At 40.5% G+C, this 22,643-nt stretch overlaps 2 protein-coding genes across 26 annotated transcripts in view; one reads left to right on the forward strand and one right to left on the reverse strand.

The window, feature by feature from the left end:
• The window catches only part of NSMCE2 (NSE2 (MMS21) homolog, SMC5-SMC6 complex SUMO ligase), a 222,642-nt gene extending 220,833 nt beyond the window's left edge, over positions 1-1,809 (reverse strand). For 8 of the 16 annotated variants that reach the window (XM_082363147.1, XM_082363149.1, XM_082363152.1 and 5 more), the window contains exon 1: positions 1,666-1,808. The gene's annotated coding sequence lies outside the window, so the exon portion shown is untranslated. Of the gene's footprint in view, positions 1-1,665 lie in introns of all 16 variants that reach the window. The other 8 variants (XM_082363137.1, XM_082363139.1, XM_082363143.1 and 5 more) reach the window with 3 other exon arrangements.
• Positions 1,810-1,843: 34 nt separating this feature from the next.
• The window catches only part of WASHC5 (WASH complex subunit 5), a 56,470-nt gene continuing 35,670 nt past the window's right edge, over positions 1,844-22,643 (forward strand). For 3 of the 10 annotated variants that reach the window (XR_014236248.1, XR_014236249.1, XM_082363056.1), the window contains exons 1-10: positions 1,856-2,010; positions 7,347-7,657; positions 8,447-8,592; positions 9,278-9,362; positions 9,983-10,083; positions 12,126-12,318; positions 14,599-14,751; positions 16,228-16,341; positions 17,797-17,968; positions 22,370-22,497. Coding sequence is in view for 8 of the 10 variants with exons in the window: in XM_082363056.1 (XP_082219182.1) it covers positions 7,472-7,657; positions 8,447-8,592; positions 9,278-9,362; positions 9,983-10,083; positions 12,126-12,318; positions 14,599-14,751; positions 16,228-16,341; positions 17,797-17,968; positions 22,370-22,497 (1,278 nt within the window). In the remaining 2 variants the exon portion in view is untranslated. Of the gene's footprint in view, positions 2,011-7,346; positions 7,658-8,446; positions 8,593-9,277; positions 9,363-9,982; positions 10,084-11,129; positions 11,431-12,125; positions 12,319-14,598; positions 14,752-16,227; positions 16,342-17,796; positions 17,969-22,369; positions 22,498-22,643 lie in introns of those variants that run through there. The other 7 variants (XM_082363059.1, XM_082363057.1, XM_082363054.1 and 4 more) reach the window with 6 other exon arrangements.

A 22,643-nucleotide genomic window follows, 5' to 3' on the forward strand; every position in this document is an offset into this window, starting at 1 on the left:
CCAAATGTCAACAGTGCAGTGGTTGAGAAACACTGGTTTAAACTAACCCCCTTTGGAGCCTTCCCCAGGGAACTGTGACTGTTTTGTTCTCTGTACCTATGGTCTCAAAGAAAGTTTAAAACAAGGTTATGCACTTCCTGAGCTTTTCCCTAGCATGTTATGTTGCCTTCCCTAACAGGCCTTGCCTTTGTCTGTTGGTGCTGCTGTAACAAAATACCAGACACAATAACGTATAAACAACAGAAACATTTCTCACAGTTCTGGAGGTTGGGAAGTCCAAGGTCAAGGCACCAGCATAGTCGCATTCTGGTGAAGGCCCTCATCCGGTGATTCATGGCCAGGGCCTTCTAGTTCTGTGTCTTCACATGGCAGAAGGGGCAAGGGAGCTCTCTGGAGCCTCTTTTATAAAGGTATTAAGCCTACTAGGAGGGCTCCATCCTCGTGACCTAAGCTCTTCCCAAAGGCTCTACCTCTTAATACCATCACACTGGCTTTAGGAATTCAACATATGAATTGGGGGGTGTGGGTAGGAGGAGGACACAAACATTCAGACCAGAGCAGGTCTATAAGATTCTCTGTAGGTGAGGCCAATTATTAGCTAATGTAAAAATAAAAATACTCCTCTCATCCTTCTGTACAACAAGTGGTAAGCATAGAGCAAATAATTTAGATACTGTGCTGACCTCCGTTAAATCCACAGGGCCCTATACAAGTTCAGCCATAGCTGTATCTTCTTTTTCAGTACGCAAGGTTACATCTTTATGAAGCCCTCTCAGTTGCTTGTTCTCTCCTTCATGCTACCACTATCCCCCTCTTTCTCTCTCTCCCTCTCCCTTTCTATTTTAAAAACCATCATAACTACTTGCTCCCATATCTGCCACTCTTTCACCCTGGGAGCAACTTAAACTAGAATTCTGACAGATTCCACATAACATAAGACAGCTCCTCACACGAAATAGGTGACCAGTAAAGATTTAGGAGAGTTACATCAGTAACAGAAACCACCATTTCTAGGTTCCCTATAGCACGCCATAAACTGGTGCCCCTACAATTCGTTCTCATTATCCTTAATCTTCACAACCATTTCTAGGAGAGAAAAGGAAACTGACGCCCAGAGAGTTTATTTAAAGGATCTGCCCAAGGCCCTGCTTTGAAAGCCGGCTCAAACCAGATTTATTTAGATCAAGAATTCGTGATCTCACACTACTATATATAAAATAGACAAAACAAGGTCCTACTGTATAGAACGGGAAACTATATTCAATATCTTAATAAGCTACAAAGGAAAAGAATCTGAAAAGGAATATATATATATATACATTTACCTGAATCACTCTCTCTCTATATATATATAATTATACATATATATTTACCTGAATCACTTTGCTGTACACCTAAAATTAACACATTGTAAATCAACTGTATTTCAATAAAAAATCAAAAAAGAATTCGTGATCTTTGCCCCACACACATAGAGCCCAAGGATGGAGAGATGGCGTCTTGGAGAGGGAGGTAAACCGCCCCAGCCTCATTGCTGTGGCGTGAAAAGAACCAGGACCACAACACAGGTCCACAGACCGTAGCTCGGGGCACCGGCGGAGAGCCCGAGAGGGAGGCAACACCCCCCATCACCCTCCCCATCGCCACGCCCCGCTCTTGCCTTACCTGGCTGCCCGATGTAGCTCCGTTTGGCTGCGCCTGGACTCCCCACACCAAGACCCCCAACTACTTCCTTAACTCCCTAATCCTGTCGCTGAAACGGCGAGCGCGGGCTCAGGCGTCATCAGTCGTCGCCGGCGAGTGGTCACGTGACGCCCCGCCCCGCTCTCCGCCCCTTTGTCATGTGACGGCCGAGGGAGCTCGGGGCGGAAGCCGGGGTCCGGCCGGCTCTGGATAAGGCCTGGGGGTGGAAGAGGACCCCTGCGGAGACGGAGGAGTGGGGGCCGGGGTGCTGACTCCGCGCGCGACCGCCGGCCCTGCGCGTGCGCCTTGGCGCGGCCCGGGTGACAGGTGAGTAGGGGCGGTGTGCGCGCGCCCCCTCCTTCACGTCCCCCGTCCCCTCCCCCGCCCCAGGGCTGGGCCGCGCTGGCCGTGGTGGGGGCTTCTGCGGCATGGGGTGGGGTCTGGATGAGGGAGCCTGGCGTGGAGGACTAAGGGTTTTCCTGGAGCTGCTGCTGCAGTCCAGGCTCTGCATCTCCACTCAGGTGGAAACAATTTTCCACGCCTCTTTGGCGCTTTAGGAAGTGATGTTCAGCTGCTTAGTCCGCATCTGATCCTTCCAAGTTTCCGGGAGCAATGCTCTGTGGACGTCGTGATTTCTTCATTTACTCTCCAGAAACCTGAGTGGTTGGTGGAAGCTTTTACGGTCTGACGGACCCGGGTTTGAATTCCAGTTCTACCACGGGCTGTGAGTTTGGGCAAGTCATTGCTACTCTCTGCACCTTAACTCCCTCACCTATGACATGCCAAAGTCCTTTGGATTTCAAAAAAGAGTTTCGAGGGTCCTAATTTGTCTGTGGTCGTACAGTTAAAAAAACAAAAAAACACAGAGCCGGTAATGGAACCGGGTCTCCTGATTGATTCCAAGTGCGTGGAGCTTCCTCCAGCTTAGGTGATGGCTGGGAGAAGCGGGAGGGAGAGGCTTTACTGCCTTTGCCCACAACAAGGAACACCTTCCGGTTTTTCTTCTTTCTTTTTCAGGATTCTCAGACTAGAGTGATTAGGCTCATTTTAGAACTTTTCTGGAAGAGATATGCCAGTCACTTTAGATCAACAACCGCTATAGTTTGTTCCTGATAACGGATTGGTGGAGACCAGTGCTTCCTTCTTTATGGAACTGAGGTTTTATAAAAGGATTAAAATAGATCAGTCTTCTTTTGTCCTCTGAGTAGGATAAAGAGTGGTTCTTCCCAGGGCAATTTAATTTTCAGAATTCAGTTCTGTACTCATTGGGTAATTGGTATGATGTTGCCATGCTTTATCCTTGAAAGCATGTTGTCTTTTGTCTAGGATTACTTTCCAAACTAAAGATCATAATTCCGTACCAAATTCTTGAAAATGAAGTTACAACCACTTTTCTGGGTGCCTTGTAAAAACAAAATTAGGAAATTGAGTGGGATCTCTTGGTTTCATTTCATGTCAAATAGTAAGAGAGGCTGTACTGAGAAAGCTGGTCTTCATGAGTTGTCTTCATCCCTAGCACCAGGAGAACCTCTAAAAGGAAGATTTGTTGGGGGCGGGGGAGAGATGAACTGGGAGATTAGGATTGACATATATACACTAATATGTATAACATAGATAACAAATGAGAACTTGCTGTATAGTACAGGGAACTCTACTCAGTGCTCCGTGGTGACCTAAATGGGAAGGAAATCCAAAAAAAGAGGGAATAGGGGATATATGTATACGTATAGCTGAGTCACTTCTCTGAACAGCAGAAACTAACACAACATTGTAAAGCAACTATACCCCAATTTAAAACAAAAAAAAGGAAGATTTAATATAGCTTCTTCTACCATGGTTATTTGCATCTCATTCTAGAGTGATTTTTTTTTTTAATCTCAACTAAGTCTTAACATCTTCTATAAAGCCACCTACCTCTGAGTTCACTGCAACATGATTAGGCATCTTTAATTATGCTTCTTAGATTCTGTTCTTTAGGACCAGTTTTTCAGCCAACAGTGAGGCTATTTACCAAAGACTTTAGCCAAATAATATTTTGAAAGTTGCCTACAGTGTAACTCTTAGGTAAAAAGGATTAAAATAAGACTTGGACACACAAGAATTTTGACTTAAGTCATTATCCCAGGCCTAAGCCTCCCTGACCACGTGCGTGCAGGCGCCGAGTATATCTGTCTGTCTGTTTGTTGGGAAAGAAGGCAGGTCATGTTGCCTTGCTTTAAGCTGTTTTCTCTTTGGCCACATTGTCTGTCCTATCTTGGTATCCAAATGGTAGCAGTTAGACCTGTTCATCATAGCCTGCCCTCCTCTGAATTGAGTCTAAAGTTTCATCCTGCTGAGACGTGGGTTAGTTTAGTGGTCTTCAGAGGACTTCAGGTGACTTTTGTTCTCATTTTCCTTTATTTTCTCACTTGTCTTATTTTCCAAGGCAGGCCGTTTCAGTGGGAAAAATGGAATGAAATAATCTGAAATTCAGCCTGTTAGAGATCAACGTGGCTTAACAAGCAAGCATCACAGAGAAAACTGAACAGACTTGTTACTAATTTATGCCTTAATGTGTATTATACACAACCCTCATGAGAGAGAGTTATGGACAACTGTAGTGGCTTCTCAGTAATCTCTGCTATGGGACCCAACTCCACCTACCCTACCTCTGCTTCTGTCCCTTAGTACTTACTTGTAACCCCTTCCTGGAATGCCCTTCTCTTAGATCACTATCGGTAAACTAACAAATTACCCTCAAACCTAGTGGCTATAAAACAATAAGCATTTATTGTCTTATTAACGTTTGTGGTCAAGAATCAGCTATGTGGCTTAGCTGGGTGCCTTTGGCTCAGGGGCTCTTGGGAGGTTGCTGTGCTGTGAACACAAACTGGGGTTGGGGGGATCCATTTTCCAGCTCATTCAAGTGGTGGTTGGCAGACTTCTCCATCGTCCCAAGGGCTCCTCCACAGGGCTGTCTCACAACCTGACAACTTGCTTCTCCCAAGACACACATGCTGGAAAGGGCTCCCAAGCCAGAAGTCACAGTCTTTTTTGCAATCTCATTTCAGAAATGGTATCTTTCACATCTACCATATTCCCTTCTTTAGATGGGAGACAGTAAGTCGCACTCAGGGAATGAACAGGAAGGTGGAGGTCATTGGGGACCATCTTAGAGGCTATAGATACCTTTACTGCTTGGTCCCTCACTTGCTTCTGGTCTCTGCTCAAATATCATCTTACCAGAGAGGCTTTTACAAACTCCTGTATGTAAAATAACACACGCTCCATCCCTTTGTCATGCTTTTCTTTACAGCATTATCAAAGCCTGATATGTAATACATTTATTTGTTTATCTCTTTCCCACTCCCAATAGTAGGTAGGCTTCATGAGAGCAGGGACTTAGTTATGTTCACTACGGTAGCCTCAGGTCCTAAAACAGTGCTTGGCACATAGTAGGCACTGGGTAGATATTTGCTGAATAAGTGAATCTGTATCATTGGAAATGCTTTCACCTGCATATAATCCAGAACCCAATTAACATTAGGTAAACCATAAAAGCAGTCCATTTAACAAGGATTACAGAGGTAGGTAGTGCCACAGTTGAATCAAGGAATCAGTAACATCGATAAGAATTTAGATTCCTTCCACACCACAGTCTGCAGGTTCTTGGCGTTTTTTCTCTTAGGCCTGTTACCTCATGGTCTCAAGGTGGCTACTGCAGCTTCAGGCACCAGATATTCACTGGACCACACTCAAAGGCAAGAAGAAGGGATAGCCAGAGCAACAAGAGAAATTTCTCTTGACGTGCCTCTCTCCTTGTAGCTGGAGAAAAAAAAATATTTCCTAGAAGTTTACCATAGACTTCTTCTATCTCATTGGTCAAAAGTGAGTCACGTGTCTAACCTGGCTTCAAGGGAGGGAAACTGAGGATCTGACTGTTTTGTCCTCTAGAATAAGAAAGGAGTAGGTGAGTGGGAAGTACTGTTGAGGAGCCAACAGTTGCTGCCACACATCCCAGTAAATTAAGACATTTCTAAATTTTGAATCAATGATAGAAACTTCCAAAAGGAAAAAAGAAAACCCTTAAGGGTTATACAAAGCTTCCAGGTAATAGATAACTACAGTAGGTAGCTCATCACGTGGGTGAACTTTAAAAATGTGTGACAGGCATTGAGGAATGTTTTGCTGTGGCTACAGAGGAAGTCAGAAGTCTTTCCACATTCTGGTTTCATGTACAGTGAGGGCTTCATTATTTGAGTCTCTAAACTTAGACCACGTATGAGAATAAAAGTTGACATCTTAATAAACTGACCACTTGTAACATTAGTCCTCATTCAGATATCCTTGTCCAAAACTGTCTATTCGGTCAGTAAATTCTTACTTTTCTTACTTTTTGGTCAGTCTTCCTTTTTTTTTTTGGCCAGGCCATGCAGCATGTGGGGATCTTAGTTCCCCAAGCAGGGATCGAACCCGTGCCTCCTGCACTGGGAGCACGGAGTCTTAACCACGGGGCTACCAGGGAAGTCCCTTGGTCAGTTTTCTTAATTGTTGACATCATGTTGATAGAGCAGGATCCCAATGCCAAGTGAAAGTGCAAATGTTGGGAAGTCACAGGCCTTTATGAAGTTGAAAAATAATTCAGGCTTCCATGAAGTTCACAAATGATGACCTAGCTAAATTAACAATTAGAGGAGAGAAATGCAACAAAGATTATGACACAATTAACACTTCAAAAGATAATGAGGTGAAAAAGAATTGGGGGAGCCCTTTGGAAAAATGAATGATGCCTTAGAAATTTTTTGCAAAAATTACCCATTTAAAGATCATACTATGAAAGACAACTGTGGAGTACAAAACACTGTATTATCGAAATCACGATTTGATGAAGTCAGCTTTTGACTCGTTCTTGGTTTGTCCACTGAATACAGAGTTTCTGCAATTTTACTCTCAATTTTGTTAAGCATAAAACTTACTGTCAGAAGTTTTGATGGTATCATTTGAAGATACATTCCTAATCAGAACTTCTCCACTGCTTAGTGTGAAATAGTTGTCCTTACTTTTAGAATCACCCTGTCACATTTCTCAGGCATATATTAGTCTCAATAACAGGACCTCCCATACTTGACATATGAAAAAAACTTTTTTTTCTCTTTTTTTGGCTGTGCCACGCAGCTTGTGGGATCTAGTTTCCCAACCAGGGATTGAACCCAGGCCCTCAGCAGTAAGAGCACGGAGTCCTAACCACTGGACTGCCAGGGAATTCCCTGAAAAAACATTTTTAAAGGTTGTTCCCTCATCTAATTCTAGTAGATTTTAGGACATAGTTATCTTTTCCCAAAGGTAAAAGAAGTGGTACAATTCCTATAAGGAAAATTTAATAATCTGTTCCCAATTTAGGGCACCTTGGAACCTTCTCCCAAGCTCAGGGATCAGCTACATCAGGTCTTTTCTCATGGAGAGAAGTGAATAAAGCGTTGAGAAAGAGGCCAAAAGTAGCAATTTAGCAAAGTCCCTCTACAAGGAAAACATGAAGGGTGGAAAATAAATGCCTCCCTCCATATCAGAACTCACGTGTTATAATTTTTTTTCAGTGAGTTTGGAAGAAAAATATTGTGTGTGTGTTTCACACGGTTCCTTAAAAAAATGGAGATTTTCATACTTTTTTTTTTTTTTGGATGCAGGTCCTTTAATGGAGCGGCCTGTGTTTCTGCAGACCTGGTTTCATCTGATGATTTACAGACCCCTGCTCTGAAGCCAGTTACACATTTCCCTGTGGCTGGGCACAGAGTAGTTGATTATCCTCACGATGTTGGACTTTTTGGCTGAGAATAACCTCTGTGGCCAAGCAATCCTAAGGATTGTTTCCTGTGGCAATGCCATCATTGCTGAACTTCTGAGGCTCTCTGAGTTTATTCCTGCTGTATTCAGGTTAAAAGACCGAGCTGATCAACAGAAATATGGAGATATTATATTTGATTTCAGCTATTTTAAGGTAATCTTCCTCAACAGCTTTTCTTACCAGTCTTTTCTACAAAAAGCATGCTTTCTTTGGAAACCAGGAGACTCTGAGAGGTTAAATAATTATGGAGGAGGAGTTAAAAAGAAAAGCTTTTCAACCAAATTTAGTATCAGCTAACTTTAAAATAATATAAACATACTGTGTGGAAGCCCTAACACAATATAATCAAATTTTAAAAAGATGACTTTGGTATAATGTATTTCACATTGAAGTACCCCACACTTAAAAGCATGTCAATTGTGGTTGCAATTCAAGTCCATTTCTTTAAAAGGGATTTTATATCTATGCTTCTGATATCTTCATTACTTTCTGTTCCTCTGCTTTCAATTTTTGGTATCCCTTTTGAGGCATAGGAACAAATTTTTTTTTTTGAGATGCATTAACTTTTATTGGTATAAGTACAGAATATAATAAAAAATTTATACAATTTCCTGTGTTCAAATATTTCAAAAATAAAGTTTTCTTTAAGTCCAGAATAACTTGTAAGCCTCAGACCATTGGTAGATTCCATTTAGACCATGCCCCAAGAGTATGAAATTTGCAGGTAGATTTAGCTATAAAATGGGAATATGATTTCATATAAGCTGCTGAAAATTATACTTCAGTTTCCCCTTTCCCAAAATCCACTATGCTAATAACCTGCTGAAGTTCAAAACTATGAGGAACAAATTTTTAAAAGACTATTTTGAAATTGTTACCAATAATTCTATTGGTTTGTGACTCTTTTCTTGATGTTTCACATAAATGTGTTTTTCTTCTTAGGGTCCAGAATTATGGGAAAGCAAACTGGAAGCTAAGCCAGAGCTACAGGATTTAGATGAAGAGTTTCGGGAAAACAACACAGAAATTGTGACCAGATTTTATTTAGCATTTCAAAGTGTGCATAAATATATTGTAGACTTAAACAGGTATTGACTAATTTAGTCATAGCTTATTTTGATAGTAAATAGTGGAGAGGGAGAAGGGATGGACTAGAACGTGTATGTCTTTCTGAGTTACTAAGAAATTTACTAGCTTATACCGTGGATAATTGTCTTTTCCTTCCTGTGGCACTGGTCATCTTAAGTATTTTAGAGTTTTAATATAATTTCCTGCTCTTGTTAAGTATTATAATCATCTTGCTTTGTACCAAGTCAGTTGGCTTTCGATCTTGATCCTAATTTAGTTTATTATATATGAGAAGTGAAAAAAAAAAAGGAACTTATTTTTGTAGCATTGGTAACCATAGCCTTCCTTCTTATCCCTCACCAGACAATATTGTCTTCCTTCTAGCCCTTAAGAATTCATTACTCATTAGCTTTTAAACTAACTAGTCCATGTTCTTATGCCGTTATTCCCAAGATATCTGTAATTCATAAATCAAGACTATGGAATATTCCTTTTACTTGGAGTGGCCATAAATAATCTGTGGCCCTGATCACTATGAGTTCCTGCTCACAAATCTGTTCCTAAGAGCATGAATGGCCACAAAGTATTTGAAGGCCAGAATGCCTGATATCTTGCCTAATCTTTTAAAAATCTTTACTGTCCTTCTTCAAAGGAATTAACATTTTTATTATCAATGAATAACTTGCTCTGGGGTTTCATTTCTAGATATCTAGATGATCTCAATGAAGGTGTTTATATTCAGCAAACCTTAGAAACGGTGCTTCTCAATGAAGATGGAAAACAACTTCTAGTAAGTAGTAGTGACCATTTAAAATTAAAAAATCAAAAATGTCAAACTTAGCGTTACTTTTTTTCCTGTAAGTCACAAATACATACAGTGTATCCTTCTTTAAGGAGAAGCAAAATAAACTGATAATTATCTTCTAACTGGCAGGTCTTTGTCTGAATTTAGAACATAGTAGACTTTGAGCAGAGCTACAAGTGAATAAAGATTATGTGCAGGTTATGAGCTTCCTCAGTGTAACAATACTATCTTCTTTTATCTTCTGCATCCCAGACATCTAGCCTGGTACCTAGTACATCATGATCACTTAAGAAATGTTTGTTAAATAAGTGAATGACTTATTATGTATTCATAATATTGGGAATCCATTTTGGTATCCCAAGCAAAATATGAAAAATAGACCAACTGAAAGATAGTCATTGTAAATTAAACTTTATCTTGCATAAACTTTTCAAAGCTCATTCTGTACAGAAGGTGAGAACCCTTTGGGGGGAACCTGCATTCTCCTTGCAATATAAAGTTTTTAGGAGGAACCGGAGCAGAGTTCTCCTTTTATACATTATCAGCTTCACTCCATAAGCATGTGTACTCCTGTGAACTTGGCTGTTGTCTTTTTCTCGTCATAGTGTGAAGCACTGTACTTATATGGAGTTATGCTCCTGGTCATCGACCAAAAGATTGAAGGAGAAATCAGAGAGAGAATGCTCGTTTCTTACTATCGATACAGGTATCCCTGGGCTAAGACTACACCCTCCAAAAGCACTGCCATTGGTAAAGTACAGTGTAGGTTTCCATCCTCCTTTTATTGTGAACAGCAGCAATATGATCTAGAATGCAAAAGTGTAAGATTCTTATCACTTCTAAGTATAATACATAATGTAGAAATATAACAATCTGTGTTTTATATCATCATTATAATAGATTATATGTCATATAATCTAGTATATATAGAGTAATTTATTATAGATTATTAGAGATATATAGCTTATCATGTCCATCATAATACCTCAGTTTTTTTTAAAAGGAATGTGAATTTTCCTTACCTGAAAGATAAATTTGGGAATTTTGGAAGTCTAATGAATTTTGTTTTCAGGTTTTCAAATACTACTCCTTGGCAGATGTAAGGAAATGAATGAGTTTTCTGTTATCATTTTCAGGTTGATACATTTTGAAAAGTTATCATTCAGGGCCAGGTTGAAAGTGAGTTCTTACCCATGTATATGTAGAACCAACAACAGAACAAACAGTAACACGCATCCCAACCATGTGTTACATGTGTCTTTACAGAGCTATGACTTCAAGAAGCAGGGTCTTAAAAACAGGACCCACCTTAACCAACTGTGATTTCAGTCCCTAATGTACAGTTTTCAGTTTGTTAAATAAATGAGTCAGAATCTGGATACAAGGTCAATGTCAGAAATAGTCAAGATTCGGGGAAGAAACAGTCAATAAGCAGGAGTCAGGAACTTGGGCTACAGATGTGCAGGCTAGAATTAACATTTTCAAACTTACAAATTAGGACAAAATAAATAGGGCAAAGAGGCAGATCCTCAACAGAGAGGGATTGTTTGGGGATGCTGTATTTTCAGCCACACTTGGTACTGCTGCCTTCTCAGCAGTAAATTAGGCTGCTCAGCTAGCCTGTTCCTTTAGCTTTATCAGGATGTGAGGAGAGTATCCACCAACATGTGTAATTCATTCACATCAGTTTGACCATGAGCAGTTTTACCATCCATGTTTTTTAAAATGGGCTATGAATGGTCTTGCCTCTATTTCTGAAAGTACCTGGAAAAACAAAAACAGTAAACAACATGAAGAAGAAGAAAAAAATTTGCTAATCAAGCCCAGCTTTGACAATCCGGCTTTGTCCCTTAGGGTATAATGGCTAATTCATTAGAATGTGAGGATCCACTACTGAAGAGACACTGAACAATTACAAGTCAGAGCAGTAGTAAAGGAGATTCTTACATCAGATAGGAGGTCATCTTCGAGTCTAAGATTGAGTCTCTTTGGGGGATTACTACTTCAAGCCACCAGAAAAATCACAGATGTTCTGCTTAAATCTCTGTAGAAGGTACATCTTGCCAAAAAAAAGCAGTTAGTATATCCCACTTGAAATTGATAGAATTTTTTAAAATTATTGTTTAAGTTTATGGAAATTGGTGCACATTCTTTATCCACAATTTTGAAATCCAAAGAACTCTGGCAAAAATATATGAACATACACACATGCACAACATGCATACAGAGTAACTACGTTGGCAGCAAAACCTGACCTAACTTGAAATCTTTTGGAGTCAGCACCTGACTGGAGCAGACATGAGGCTATGGACAGTCTTTATTTATCTCACTTGTGTGAATGTTCATAAATTTTACTGTAGAAATATTAATATATCTTGATCATGGAATGCCATCTAAGACCCTGCTGGAGTATTATATCATACATGATATATGTATCATATTACTTTCTTATATTTGAAAAGTGCTGTATTCTGAAACAAATCCAGCCCCAAGGATTTTGGGAAATGGATCATGGACCTTCACATAAAACTGTACATACATACAGGAACCCATCTTATCAGTTTGGTATATTACAACAGACTTTTTGAAAATATAATTTTGAATTTTAGGGATATAAATTGACCTACAGTCATATCTAAAATTATACAAAGTCAAGTTATACTGAAATTCTTCTGCTTTGCTGGACTTTGCATTTCTAATATATGCGGTTTGTTTGGCCCTTTATTTCCCATCGTGAACACGGCTCAGTGCTGCTCGATCTTCTGCTGATTCGAATATGGATGATATTTGTAAGCTGCTTCGAAGTACAGGTTATTCGAGCCAACCAGGAGCCAAAAGACCACCCAACTATCCTGAGAGTTACTTCCAGAGGGTGCCTATCAACGAGACCTTCATCAGCATGGTCATCGGTCGGCTAAGATCTGATGATATTTACAACCAGGTGGGGATTAAGTCTATTATTAAATCTATCTTAATAGTTTAAAAGACTGATTTCGCCTTCCTCCTCAATTGCTCCTTTCTTTTCTCCTTCCTCAAAAGAGTAAAAGCAGCTAGAAACGATTTAAAACTTTCTGAGTTGTGCCTTGGAATTGTTAAGGAAAGAGGGATATTAATTAGGGCAGAATTAGAGATTTCAAGGAGGAGATGAAATTTGAGCTATATTTGGAAAGAAGATGCATTCTTTTAGGCATTCAGTTAAGAAATGATTGCTGAGTGTGCAGTATGTGGCTGTCCGTGTGCTTGGTGCTGGGGATCCATTGCTGAAGAAGGCAGGCCCTGGTCCCTACTCATAATGAGCTTGTAGCTGAAGAAGGAAGACAGACAAAAGAATTCCAGTAAACCAAGATGGGTGTTATCTTAGGGGAAGCGCAGAGTGTCGTGAAGCATGTGACAGGGGCAGCAAGATTGCAACAGGTGACAAAGGGGATGTCCGGGCAGCCCAGGCAAATGAGGCAGCATGAGCAGGGTTGGAAAGGCTCACTTTCCTCTCCAGTATGTGTATCATTCACTCACTCAAAATGGTACCAGAGAAAGTTACCATTTGACTTCATTTTCCTAAAGAAAACATAATTTTATGTATTATATATATTTTTTCTTACTAAAAGAGAGTAAAGAGTTGGACCTATGATAACTGGATATCATTTATTACAGAGCACACCTGTTCTGTACAGTTCTTAGGTAGCCTGCTAGTTTTTTGTATGAACATGTTAAGTGTAAATAAAGAGGTTTTGGTTGTTATTTGTTTTGTTTGGTTTTTTAAGACAACTCAAAATGAGGAGCTACCTGCAGATTCCAGGTCTCCATAATATTTGTTTCCATTTATTGAGAATTCAACATGAACCAGAATCATAGGAGGTTTTTTTCGAATACTGCTTTCTCTATTTTTCACAATAATCTTTCAAAATAGACAGCACTATCCTCATGTTGCTGTTGAGAAAAACAAGGCTTAGAGAGCTTACATAATTTTCACAACATCACATAAGTAGGCAACAGAACCATAATTTGAATGCAGGCCTGTATGATTTCAAAGCCCACGCTGTTTCTTTACTGCCTCTCGTTAACTCTTCTATTAACCCTTCTGCCTCTTAGGCGGTCCATTTTGTCCATGTCTCAAGGCAATGTGTTTCAGTTTTCTCCTTGCCCCGTGACCTCTATTAGCACAGGGGTTGAGCTGTGGTTGTGCTGTTTGTCCACCCCCTCTCTGCCCTCCACCTCCCCTGTCCCTAGCTGATTGGACCAGGGCCAGTCACTTGACCCAAGATGGATTAGATTCCCTGTCTCCAGGTAATTTGGAATTGGGCCTGAGAAACAATTTCTGGACAGGGGTTTACCCACAACATGCAAGACTTGGAGTTTGGGCAGCCTCATTCTGCCATGTGATGGAGAACAGTCTGGAGAGAGAGAAAAGTTGAGCAAACACATCCAGGGGAGAAACAGTGAAGCCTTTCTGGTTCGAAGCTCCAGGCGCTTCCCAAGACCTGACCACATTCCTGCCTGTGGGCTCCATGAGACGTTGCTGTGTCTGTCCTTGTAATAATTTCCTCCCTCTCTGCTCACGGTCCTCGAGGCGCTGTGTACTACGTGGAGCCAGAGATTCCTAATACGTGAGGCAATGGAGCCCTGGGACTCAGCAGCATGTAAAAGACAGAGAGAAGCAGAACACAAAGCAAGCAGACTGAGAAGAGAGAGTGGTGTCTGGGAAACCAAAGGAGGAGAGAATTTCATTCCTCAGAGAATTTAAGTGAGAGTGCTAAAAAGAGTCCATTGAACTAGCTGACTGTGAGGTTATGAGTGGCCTTAGGGAGTTCCATTGAGGTGATGGTGGAGATCAAATGTCAGTGAGTTGAAGAATAAACAGGAAGTGAGAGCACCAGTGAGTGTGGAATCTGCCAGTTCTAAGAGCTTGTCTGTGATGGGAGAGACACAGAAATGGACAACTAGTGGGAGACGCAGGGTTAAATTTTTTTTCTTTTTTTAGGGAAAAGAGTTAGAATTGCAGCAGAGTCAGGGATAGTCAAGAGAATGTCATGTGGCTAGAGATAAGAAAGAAGGTCCTGGTTCCCAATGCCATAATCTGAGAATTGTTTCCAGTGCCCAGGATCCTCAAAGGAGACGGACTTTTGAGAGGCTGATGTGTCCTAGAACTAGGTCATTTATTTGGCACATGTAAGTTCAGCTGTTGCTAACATCTGCCTCTCCTGGTCTGGTCTCTGTCTTGCAGGTCTCAGCGTATCCATTGCCAGAACATCGGAGCACAGCTCTGGCAAATCAGGCCGCCATGTTGTATGTAATTCTCTACTTTGAGCCTTCCATTCTTCATACCCATCAAGCAAAAATGAGAGAGATAGTGGATAAATACTTTCCAGATAATTGGGCAAGTATTGCTATTAGTCTTTTTTTTTCTCTATGATAAACTTGCTGGAGAACTGATTTTTCCATTCTTTTGGCCTGTAATCCAAAGGTCATAATGTTGAAATAATGAAACATAAACTCACTTAAGTAAAATTACTTTAAGTCTGTTGAGTATTTCATAAATCAGGAAGGAATAAATCAGTCAGTAAAATTTCCTGAAGCTCCCATTTGTGTTTTTTTTTTTCTTTAAATGTATAGTCTCAAGGTAAAACCTCGTGTTAAAATGTATCTCGCTTTAGCTACTGAGATTGCAACGAAGTTACATAAGCATTTCTTTATTCTTTTCTATTTTATGAATCTAAGCTAGCAGAATTTATCTAATTTGTCACTTTGTGAATAGGAATTGCACATTTATAGTAAGTTTTATCTATAAGCTAATGTTGATGGGGCCAAGGTTTACATTACTGCAAGGATGTGCTTATAACTTTTTAAACATTATTTCACTTAAAAATATTAATTCTTAAAGGTTTAAAACTGACATTGTACTTAATATGTATGAAATGTTTTCTTTGCACATAGAGGTTTTAACAAAGTACAGTGAATTGGATCACATTCTCAGGGAGCAGATTTTATTTCACTTCTTACCAGCTATTATGAGGGACCTGAATGAGGAGCTTTACTGGTGAGAAGAGCAGCCTACAATTAGGAGGTGATGCTTCCTATCCACAGATGAATCATAGCCATGTGCTGGGAGTTGAGTAGCCAAGAGGAAAGTTCTGAGAGTCTGGCTTCATTTGCCTAAGCTTAACAAAGAGGTTCTGTCCATAATGCTGTACTCAGAAACACGTTTAGTATTAAGGAAGGTCAAAGTCCAATTACATGATACTTACAAGATACATTCCTGAAAAAGCACCCTGGCACACTGAAAATAAAGGAATTTTAAAAAATAAATAAAATAAATGATATGCCAGACAAATGCCAACCAATAAAAATCTAGTGAGAAAATATTAGACCACAAAGAGTTTTAAAGGAAAATATTAATAGGGATAAAGAGGGATTGCATATAATTTTAAAAAGAATAAATGTGAAACACAATGCCACTCTGCTCACAAAAATTTGGGGGACAAGTTTAGTTTGATTTTAAGAGTATAAAGGTGAGATGAAAATGTTTGGGAAAACCACTACTCCAGTCAAAGTGTCTACTTTTCTTTCCCCTTTCATTTTTCTTCATCTAGGAATCTTACACACAGCAGTTTGAAAGGAAAACCTTGTTTTAGTTATTTTCCCATGAATAGCAACATTTAATAGTCACTCTTTTTCCCAAGTGCTCATAAGAAAAACACTTCCCTGAATATTTGGAAAATCTTGGTTTTTCACTGGAATGGCATTTAAACTTGAAGGAGTGGGTGATGTCTTCTATAACTTTGTATTTTCCCAGCCCCTTGCCTTGAAGTGAGTAGATATTTAACAAATACTGAACGATTGTCTCCTCTTTCAGGTAATTAGTATTTACATGGGGATCACAGTTAATCTAGCAGATGCTTGGGAACCCTACAAAGCTGCAAAAACTGCTTTAAACAATACCCTGGACCTTTCAAACGTCAGAGAACAGGTAGGTTCTGCCTAATTGGGAGGATTCTCAAACAACTGCACACCTGCTTTAATGGCATAGGAAATGAGCCAAGTAGATTTCCTAATCGATTTGGAAGATGCCCACATAGACATTTTAGTGCAAGGATTAATGAAACGTGAATTTTGCACATTGGAATAAGAGAGGTAATTGTAGATTTTTAATTTATGTGGGCTGTATAAATTGGAGCCTTGGATCCTGAGGAAGATTCAACACCCTAAAATGAACCAGTGTGACATCTGGCCCCAGGTGACTTCATTTACTCCTGCTTAAAGACTGTGTCCTCATGGACAGAGCTCCCTTCACTAGTAGCTAGAATTTTAATGTTTTCATCAGTAGGATGAGTGTTGAAGATGGTAACTGGATATGGACAATATACCCTTTCACTGTAATTGAAGCTCATCATTTCTGGTGTGTGAAGTAAGCAACAAGACTAAAGACAGGCATCTCCTTAAAGTTGAAATGGCTATATTCTGTCTCTCTGATGAGAACCCAGGGCAGAAGGAAATAAATACCTGAGTAAGAATCAAAATAAAATCTTTTTATTGGGGAGCATACTTGATATTTCTAAACAGTGATTATCTTCCTCAACCTGTCTGTCTGAGTTTTTGAGTTTCCAAATGTGCATAGAATAATACTCAAGGAACTTCAGCATGTTTTATTCAAACAAATTGAATTTCATAAATAATGCACAAAATAATTTCAATTTTGGCACGTCCCCTAGAAATATATTAGAGAAAGTGGCGCTTCCATACTTACTGGCCTCAGAGCATTAATTTTTCATGACTAAAATTCCTTTCCAAAATCACATCTTCTCGTTCATGACATTGCAAGAAGTTCTTCAGAGGCTTCCAATGCCACATCTTGTGGTTGTTTTAAACTAACCTGACTAGGTTAATGATGTTTACCATTTAACTCTTGCTTTAGGTAAAGCAGAATGACCAAATTTCCAAAAAGGCTGGTCAGTTTTGATATGCTGAGATGTATTTCTTTTGTTAAGCTTTTATACGTAGAAACTCACCTTTTGAGTATTTCTGCTCTGCTCTGCCTCGTTTGTCGATATTAACAGGAAGAACGGTCAATTTAGCTTCTGCCTTTGTGTCTCTTTCCATCCAAGTTACGAATAGAAGCGACACCAGGAACCACCCACTCCAGTTCTCCAGTTTACATTTGAAGAGACCAATACTCAGAGGTTAAATCCAAAATCACACCAATATTTCTAGATGTTAGTCTCTCAGTTCTAAGTCCAGTGCTCTTTTCAAAAATGTCCAATAAGCCACTTGCCTTTGAGCCTTATCAACTACAGTCTGTGTGCTATTTGTCTCATACAGAAATGTTATTATTTGTCGAGGGATTCTTTTGAGTGTGATTCACTTTCAAGATAAGTGATTCTCTCTTTCTTTGAAATGTAATTCAGGTTTTTTTTTCTTTTCACAGGCAAGCAGATACGCGACTGTCAGCGAAAGGGCGCACGCACAAGCGCAGCAGTTCCTGAAAGAAGGTTGTCTGAGGGAGGATCTGGTTCTGGATAACATCCCAAGGCTTCTGAACTGCCTGAGAGACTGCAACGTCACCATTCGATGGCTGATGCTTCACACCGCAGACTCAGGTAACGCACGAAAAGGCGTGACCATCTGTACTCATCCATATAAAGGCGTTCCGAACCCAGATCTGTTGCGTGATGTAAAGTGGTTTAGCCCTTGGATGAGAATCAAGCTGCTTTTCTAAGTTAGTCATTTTTGTGTCAATTTGGATAAAGCAGTGGCCCACTTGAACAGCCCCTGTGTCATGTCCTGTTAGGTGCTTGGGAATATGAGGAAATTTACCTCCCAAGTTTGAGGAGCTTGTCACTGGTCAGACTGAGGAGATCAGATGTCTACATGTGAAAAAGTATAGCTGCAGATCTGTAGTAGGCAGAATAATGGCTTCCCACCCCACCCTCCCAAAGATGTCCATGGCCTAGTCCCTGGAACCTGTGGGCATGTTATATTACATGGCAAAGGGGGAGTCAAGTTGCAGATGGAATTCATGTTGCTAATCAGCTGATCTTAAAGTAAGGAGATTATCCCAGTGGGCCCAGCATAGTTACAAGTATCCTTAAACTGGGAAGAGGGAAGCAGAAGAGTCAGAACTAGACAGATGGCATCATGAAAAAGACTCAGTAGACCACTGCTGGCTTTAAAGATGGAAAGGGCCACAAGCAAAGGAGTCCAGGCAGCTTCTAGATGCTGGAAAAGACAAAAAAACTGTTTTCCCCTGGAGCCTCCAAAAAAGAACACAGCCCTGCTGCTACCTTGATTTTAGCCTAGTGAAACCCATTCTGATTTCTCACCTCTGGAACTATGAGAGAATAAATTTGTGTCATTTTTAAGCCACTGAGTTTATGGTAATTTGTTACAGCTGCAATAGGAAACTAATACAAGGGCCAAGGCAGCACCTAACAGCCAGATGTGTAAAATAGTTGGTAGGATTTGAGTCCGGAGCCCAGAGCAGAAGAGAAACATTGCTTGGGGTGGAAGGGCAGAGGCGGTCTAACAAGGCTCCACAGAGGGGACAGGAGCTGACGAGCCCTTGATAGGATTTTATAGTAAAAAGCAGAAGAAAGTCTAGTCTGGGGCAATGATGGAAGAAAAGTATGATTTTGGAAGGACAGAAAAACATGGCTCCACTTTGCTGAGGAACTGGCTAGACCCTGGTGCTTAATTATGGTAGATGGGGTCTTAATCTTTTCTGGGTCATGATCCTCTCTGAGACCCTATTGGCCATCAGGCTCAGGAGCTTTTCTGCCGCACGGCTTTCAGAATCTTAGTTCCCCAGTCAGGGATTGAACCTGGGCCTATGGCAGTGAAATTGCAGAGTCCTAACCACTGGACCGCCAGGGAATTCCCTAAGCCTATGAGTTTAAAACCCCTGGATTAATAGTAGAAAATTAAGTAGGTTGGACTAATACCTGAGCTTATTTGGAGCTGACGCAGTCCTCATACTTAGTAAATGCTCGATCAATATTAATTACTAAAGAGTTCCCTCATCCAGAGCTGCATACTCCTTCCCCTAAGAGTGGTGTCATTCAGCAGCTCTGGAAAGCCAAGCCTCTGCTTTTTGTTTTTAACTCAACTAACTTTTCTTGAGCACCTACCCTGGTCCCGCTTTCAACACCTCCTTGTTCTTTCAAGTAAGACTGTGTCTCTCAAAGAAAAACTGTCCACGCCGGATAATCCTGCAGCCTCCCTCGGTAACACAGTAGCCCCGTCTCCCAAACCCTCCAGGCAAGATGCCCTTGACGCTTCCTCTAGCTGCCCCCTGTCTTTGCATCCTGTGAGAGGTCAGCAGTGAGAACAGCAGGTGGACTTCCTCATCCTTCATCTCTTTGAAAACGTGGAGTTGCTCTTCAGCCTTCCCTCTTCACGCCAGAAATCTCCAGCTTCTTAAATCTTTCCCACAAATGCTGCTTTCCAGTTTTGTTTTGTTTTGTTGTTTTCATCATTTCGATTCTTGGCCTAGATCTCTCTCCAATTTACAGTTTACTCTCAGCATGAATACAGGGCCGAATCATCTAATGGACTAGTCTTTAATTAGTCGAGTTTATGTTTAACATAAAATCCAGTCCTAATTTGAGGATTTTACTACATTGACTCAGCTTGTAATCTTCTTTACCAAAAGTCTTACATTCTGAAGCATATAAACAACTCGAGCCCTCTCTTTATCCTATCATAAAGGCAACTGTGGGTTTCTAGTGACTCAGCCTCCTCTTCGTCTTCTGGACGACTGTGCTTGACAGCCGTGCCTACGTTCTGGAAGCCAGTGGTCTCCTGGATTTGTGCCCCTGCCAGGGACAGCCTCGGCTTGCCAGGGTTCTCTGCTTCTCTCATCCGCCACATCTGTTTCCATTTCTGAGCTGGCAATTGTCTGACCTGATCGCACAAGGTCAGAATTTACAAGAATCAAATGATTTGCCTATCTGGTTGTGAGTCATATGTGGGAAAAGTAACTGCTTATTTAGCTTTTATGGTGTTTTGGCCATGGCGTGCAGAAAGGAAGGCGCAGATTTCTCATTTTCCCTCCTGTTAACTTGCTGGAGCTAATTGTTAATGCACGGTGATGTCTCCTATCCAAAAATGAAAGCAAATTAATATCAGAAGATTTCTTGTTGAATTAGAGTTAACATAAAGACAAGTGGAACTCCTTCCAAGTTCGTTTTTTTTTCTGTTTTTTTTTTTTAAGTTAGGCAATCATGAAGCTGAAAAATTGTCTCTGTGTGATCAATGTCATCAGTGCCAATATATTTCTTCCTAGGGAGTTCTGGAGAACGCATGGTAATTCAGAACTCTGCAGTTCCCCATGAAAACTGAGCCCTCCTCCAGGTTGTCATGAGTCTCCTTCTGATGGAGTAACTTGGAAATCAATATGTAAAATAGCCTTGCTCAGGCTTCACCGTAACTGAAGCACCAAAAACACCACTGACATGTGCTTGTAAAGCATGGTCGTTCTGTACATGCCGGACTTCCTAAGATGCTGATGGGAGGGCTTGGAAAGCAGGAGTGAACACAGGTGATACTAGAGCAACTATCAGGGTCCTTGTACCTTATCAGCTGTGAACTTTCTGACAATGTTTATTGTCTTAAAGTTTTTATTTTGACTTTATTTGCAGTCTAAGTAGCTTTTACTTGTAAACATTTTACCTTATCCTATTTTCTTTTTCTTTCTTACATAAATAATTGACCCCGTAAACCAATTTCAGCAAATATCAGTATTTTTTATCCTATATACGTTTTTAACATAATGTTTATTTTATTTGAAATGATTTAGCTTGGCAACTGAGAGGCTGACCAGGGAATCAAGACATCTGGTGTCTTATCCCTGGGTCATCACTGCCTAATGTTGTGAACTTGGCCTTGTAGCCATAACCTCTCTGGGTCTAGGTGGTGGATAATCCAGAAAGCTCTGAGTGCCAGTCATGCCTTTACAAAGAGCAGAATGGTCTCAGGTCTGGTTCTTCCTGTTTGGAGGTGCCACATCTTTGTGTGGGTAGCCTTGCTTCCCTGTTGTATCAGTGGTCCCAAGACCACCCCAGGTTCAGTGCTTTACTAGACTTGGCGTATAGTAGTATTTATGGCTATGATTTGTAACAGGAAAAAGATAGAAAGCAAAATCAGCAGAGGGAAAAGGTGCCTGAGGTGAAGTCTAGAGGAAACCAGGCACAAGCTTTTAAGAGTTCTCTCCTGATAAGTCACACAGGATGCATTTAATTCCCCTAGCAATGAGTTGTGGCTGTATGTGCGAAATGTTGTCAACCAGGGAAGCTCATTAGAAACTCAGTGCCCAGGATTTTATTGGGGGCTCATCAAGGCAGCCTCTACCTGGCAGGTAACAAAATTCCAAACTCCCAGAGGAAAGCAGGTGTTCATAATAAACCACATTGTACAAAGAGTTAAAGCATGGTGGGCCATTCTTACAGTTCTCAAAATGGTGGGAACTCTTCCAAAATCCAAATTCCCTAATGCCAGCCAAGAGCCGGCCTTGCAAACAAGGCTTTTTGAAGATGGCAGTCTCGGGCCTGCTGTGTTAAATCTTTTCTGCACCCTTGTCCATAGTTGAATGGCAGAGATCAATGCTTAAAACAAAAGCAGCTTCAAGCAGGACACAAGGAGGCCACACACTTAGGAAATGGTGCCGAAAGGCTCAACCCATCATACTGGACAGTCGATAACAAACCACCCACACGATGCTTACAGAATTTGGAAACACTGTTCTCAGTTTGCTTTTTTCATTCAACAGTACATCACGATGACATTCCATGTCAGATTCAGTGTCATATTTAACAGCTCAATTGTGCGTACTCCATAGCATGGGTGTAATATAATTTATTTTACTACCTATTATTGATATACATTTTGCTTATTACTTTTTAAATGCTTAAAAGGGAAATGAAAGTATTTAAGAATTCATCTTATTTATTATAGATATTTTCTACACATTTAATAAATTGGAAACTCTTTTCTCCCATGTCTAGCCTGTGACCCAAACAACAAACGCCTTCGTCAAATCAAGGACCAGATTCTAACAGACTCTAGGTACAATCCCAAGATCCTCTTTCAATTGCTGTTGGATACTGCACAATTTGAGTTTATACTCAAAGAGGTAAAAATATTGAATGAATGATCACCAAAGTCTTAGTATTTTATGCTTAAAATTTTTTTTAAAGATTAGGGTTTTGTAGCTGTGTCTCTGATTCAGGCTACAGATTCTAGCTGTCTGAGATCATTCTTACAGGAAAAGGACAGGAT

This window comes from Balaenoptera borealis (genome assembly GCF_965194805.1).
Source record: "Balaenoptera borealis genome assembly, chromosome: 17".
NCBI classification, from domain to species: Eukaryota; Metazoa; Chordata; class Mammalia; order Artiodactyla; family Balaenopteridae; genus Balaenoptera; species Balaenoptera borealis.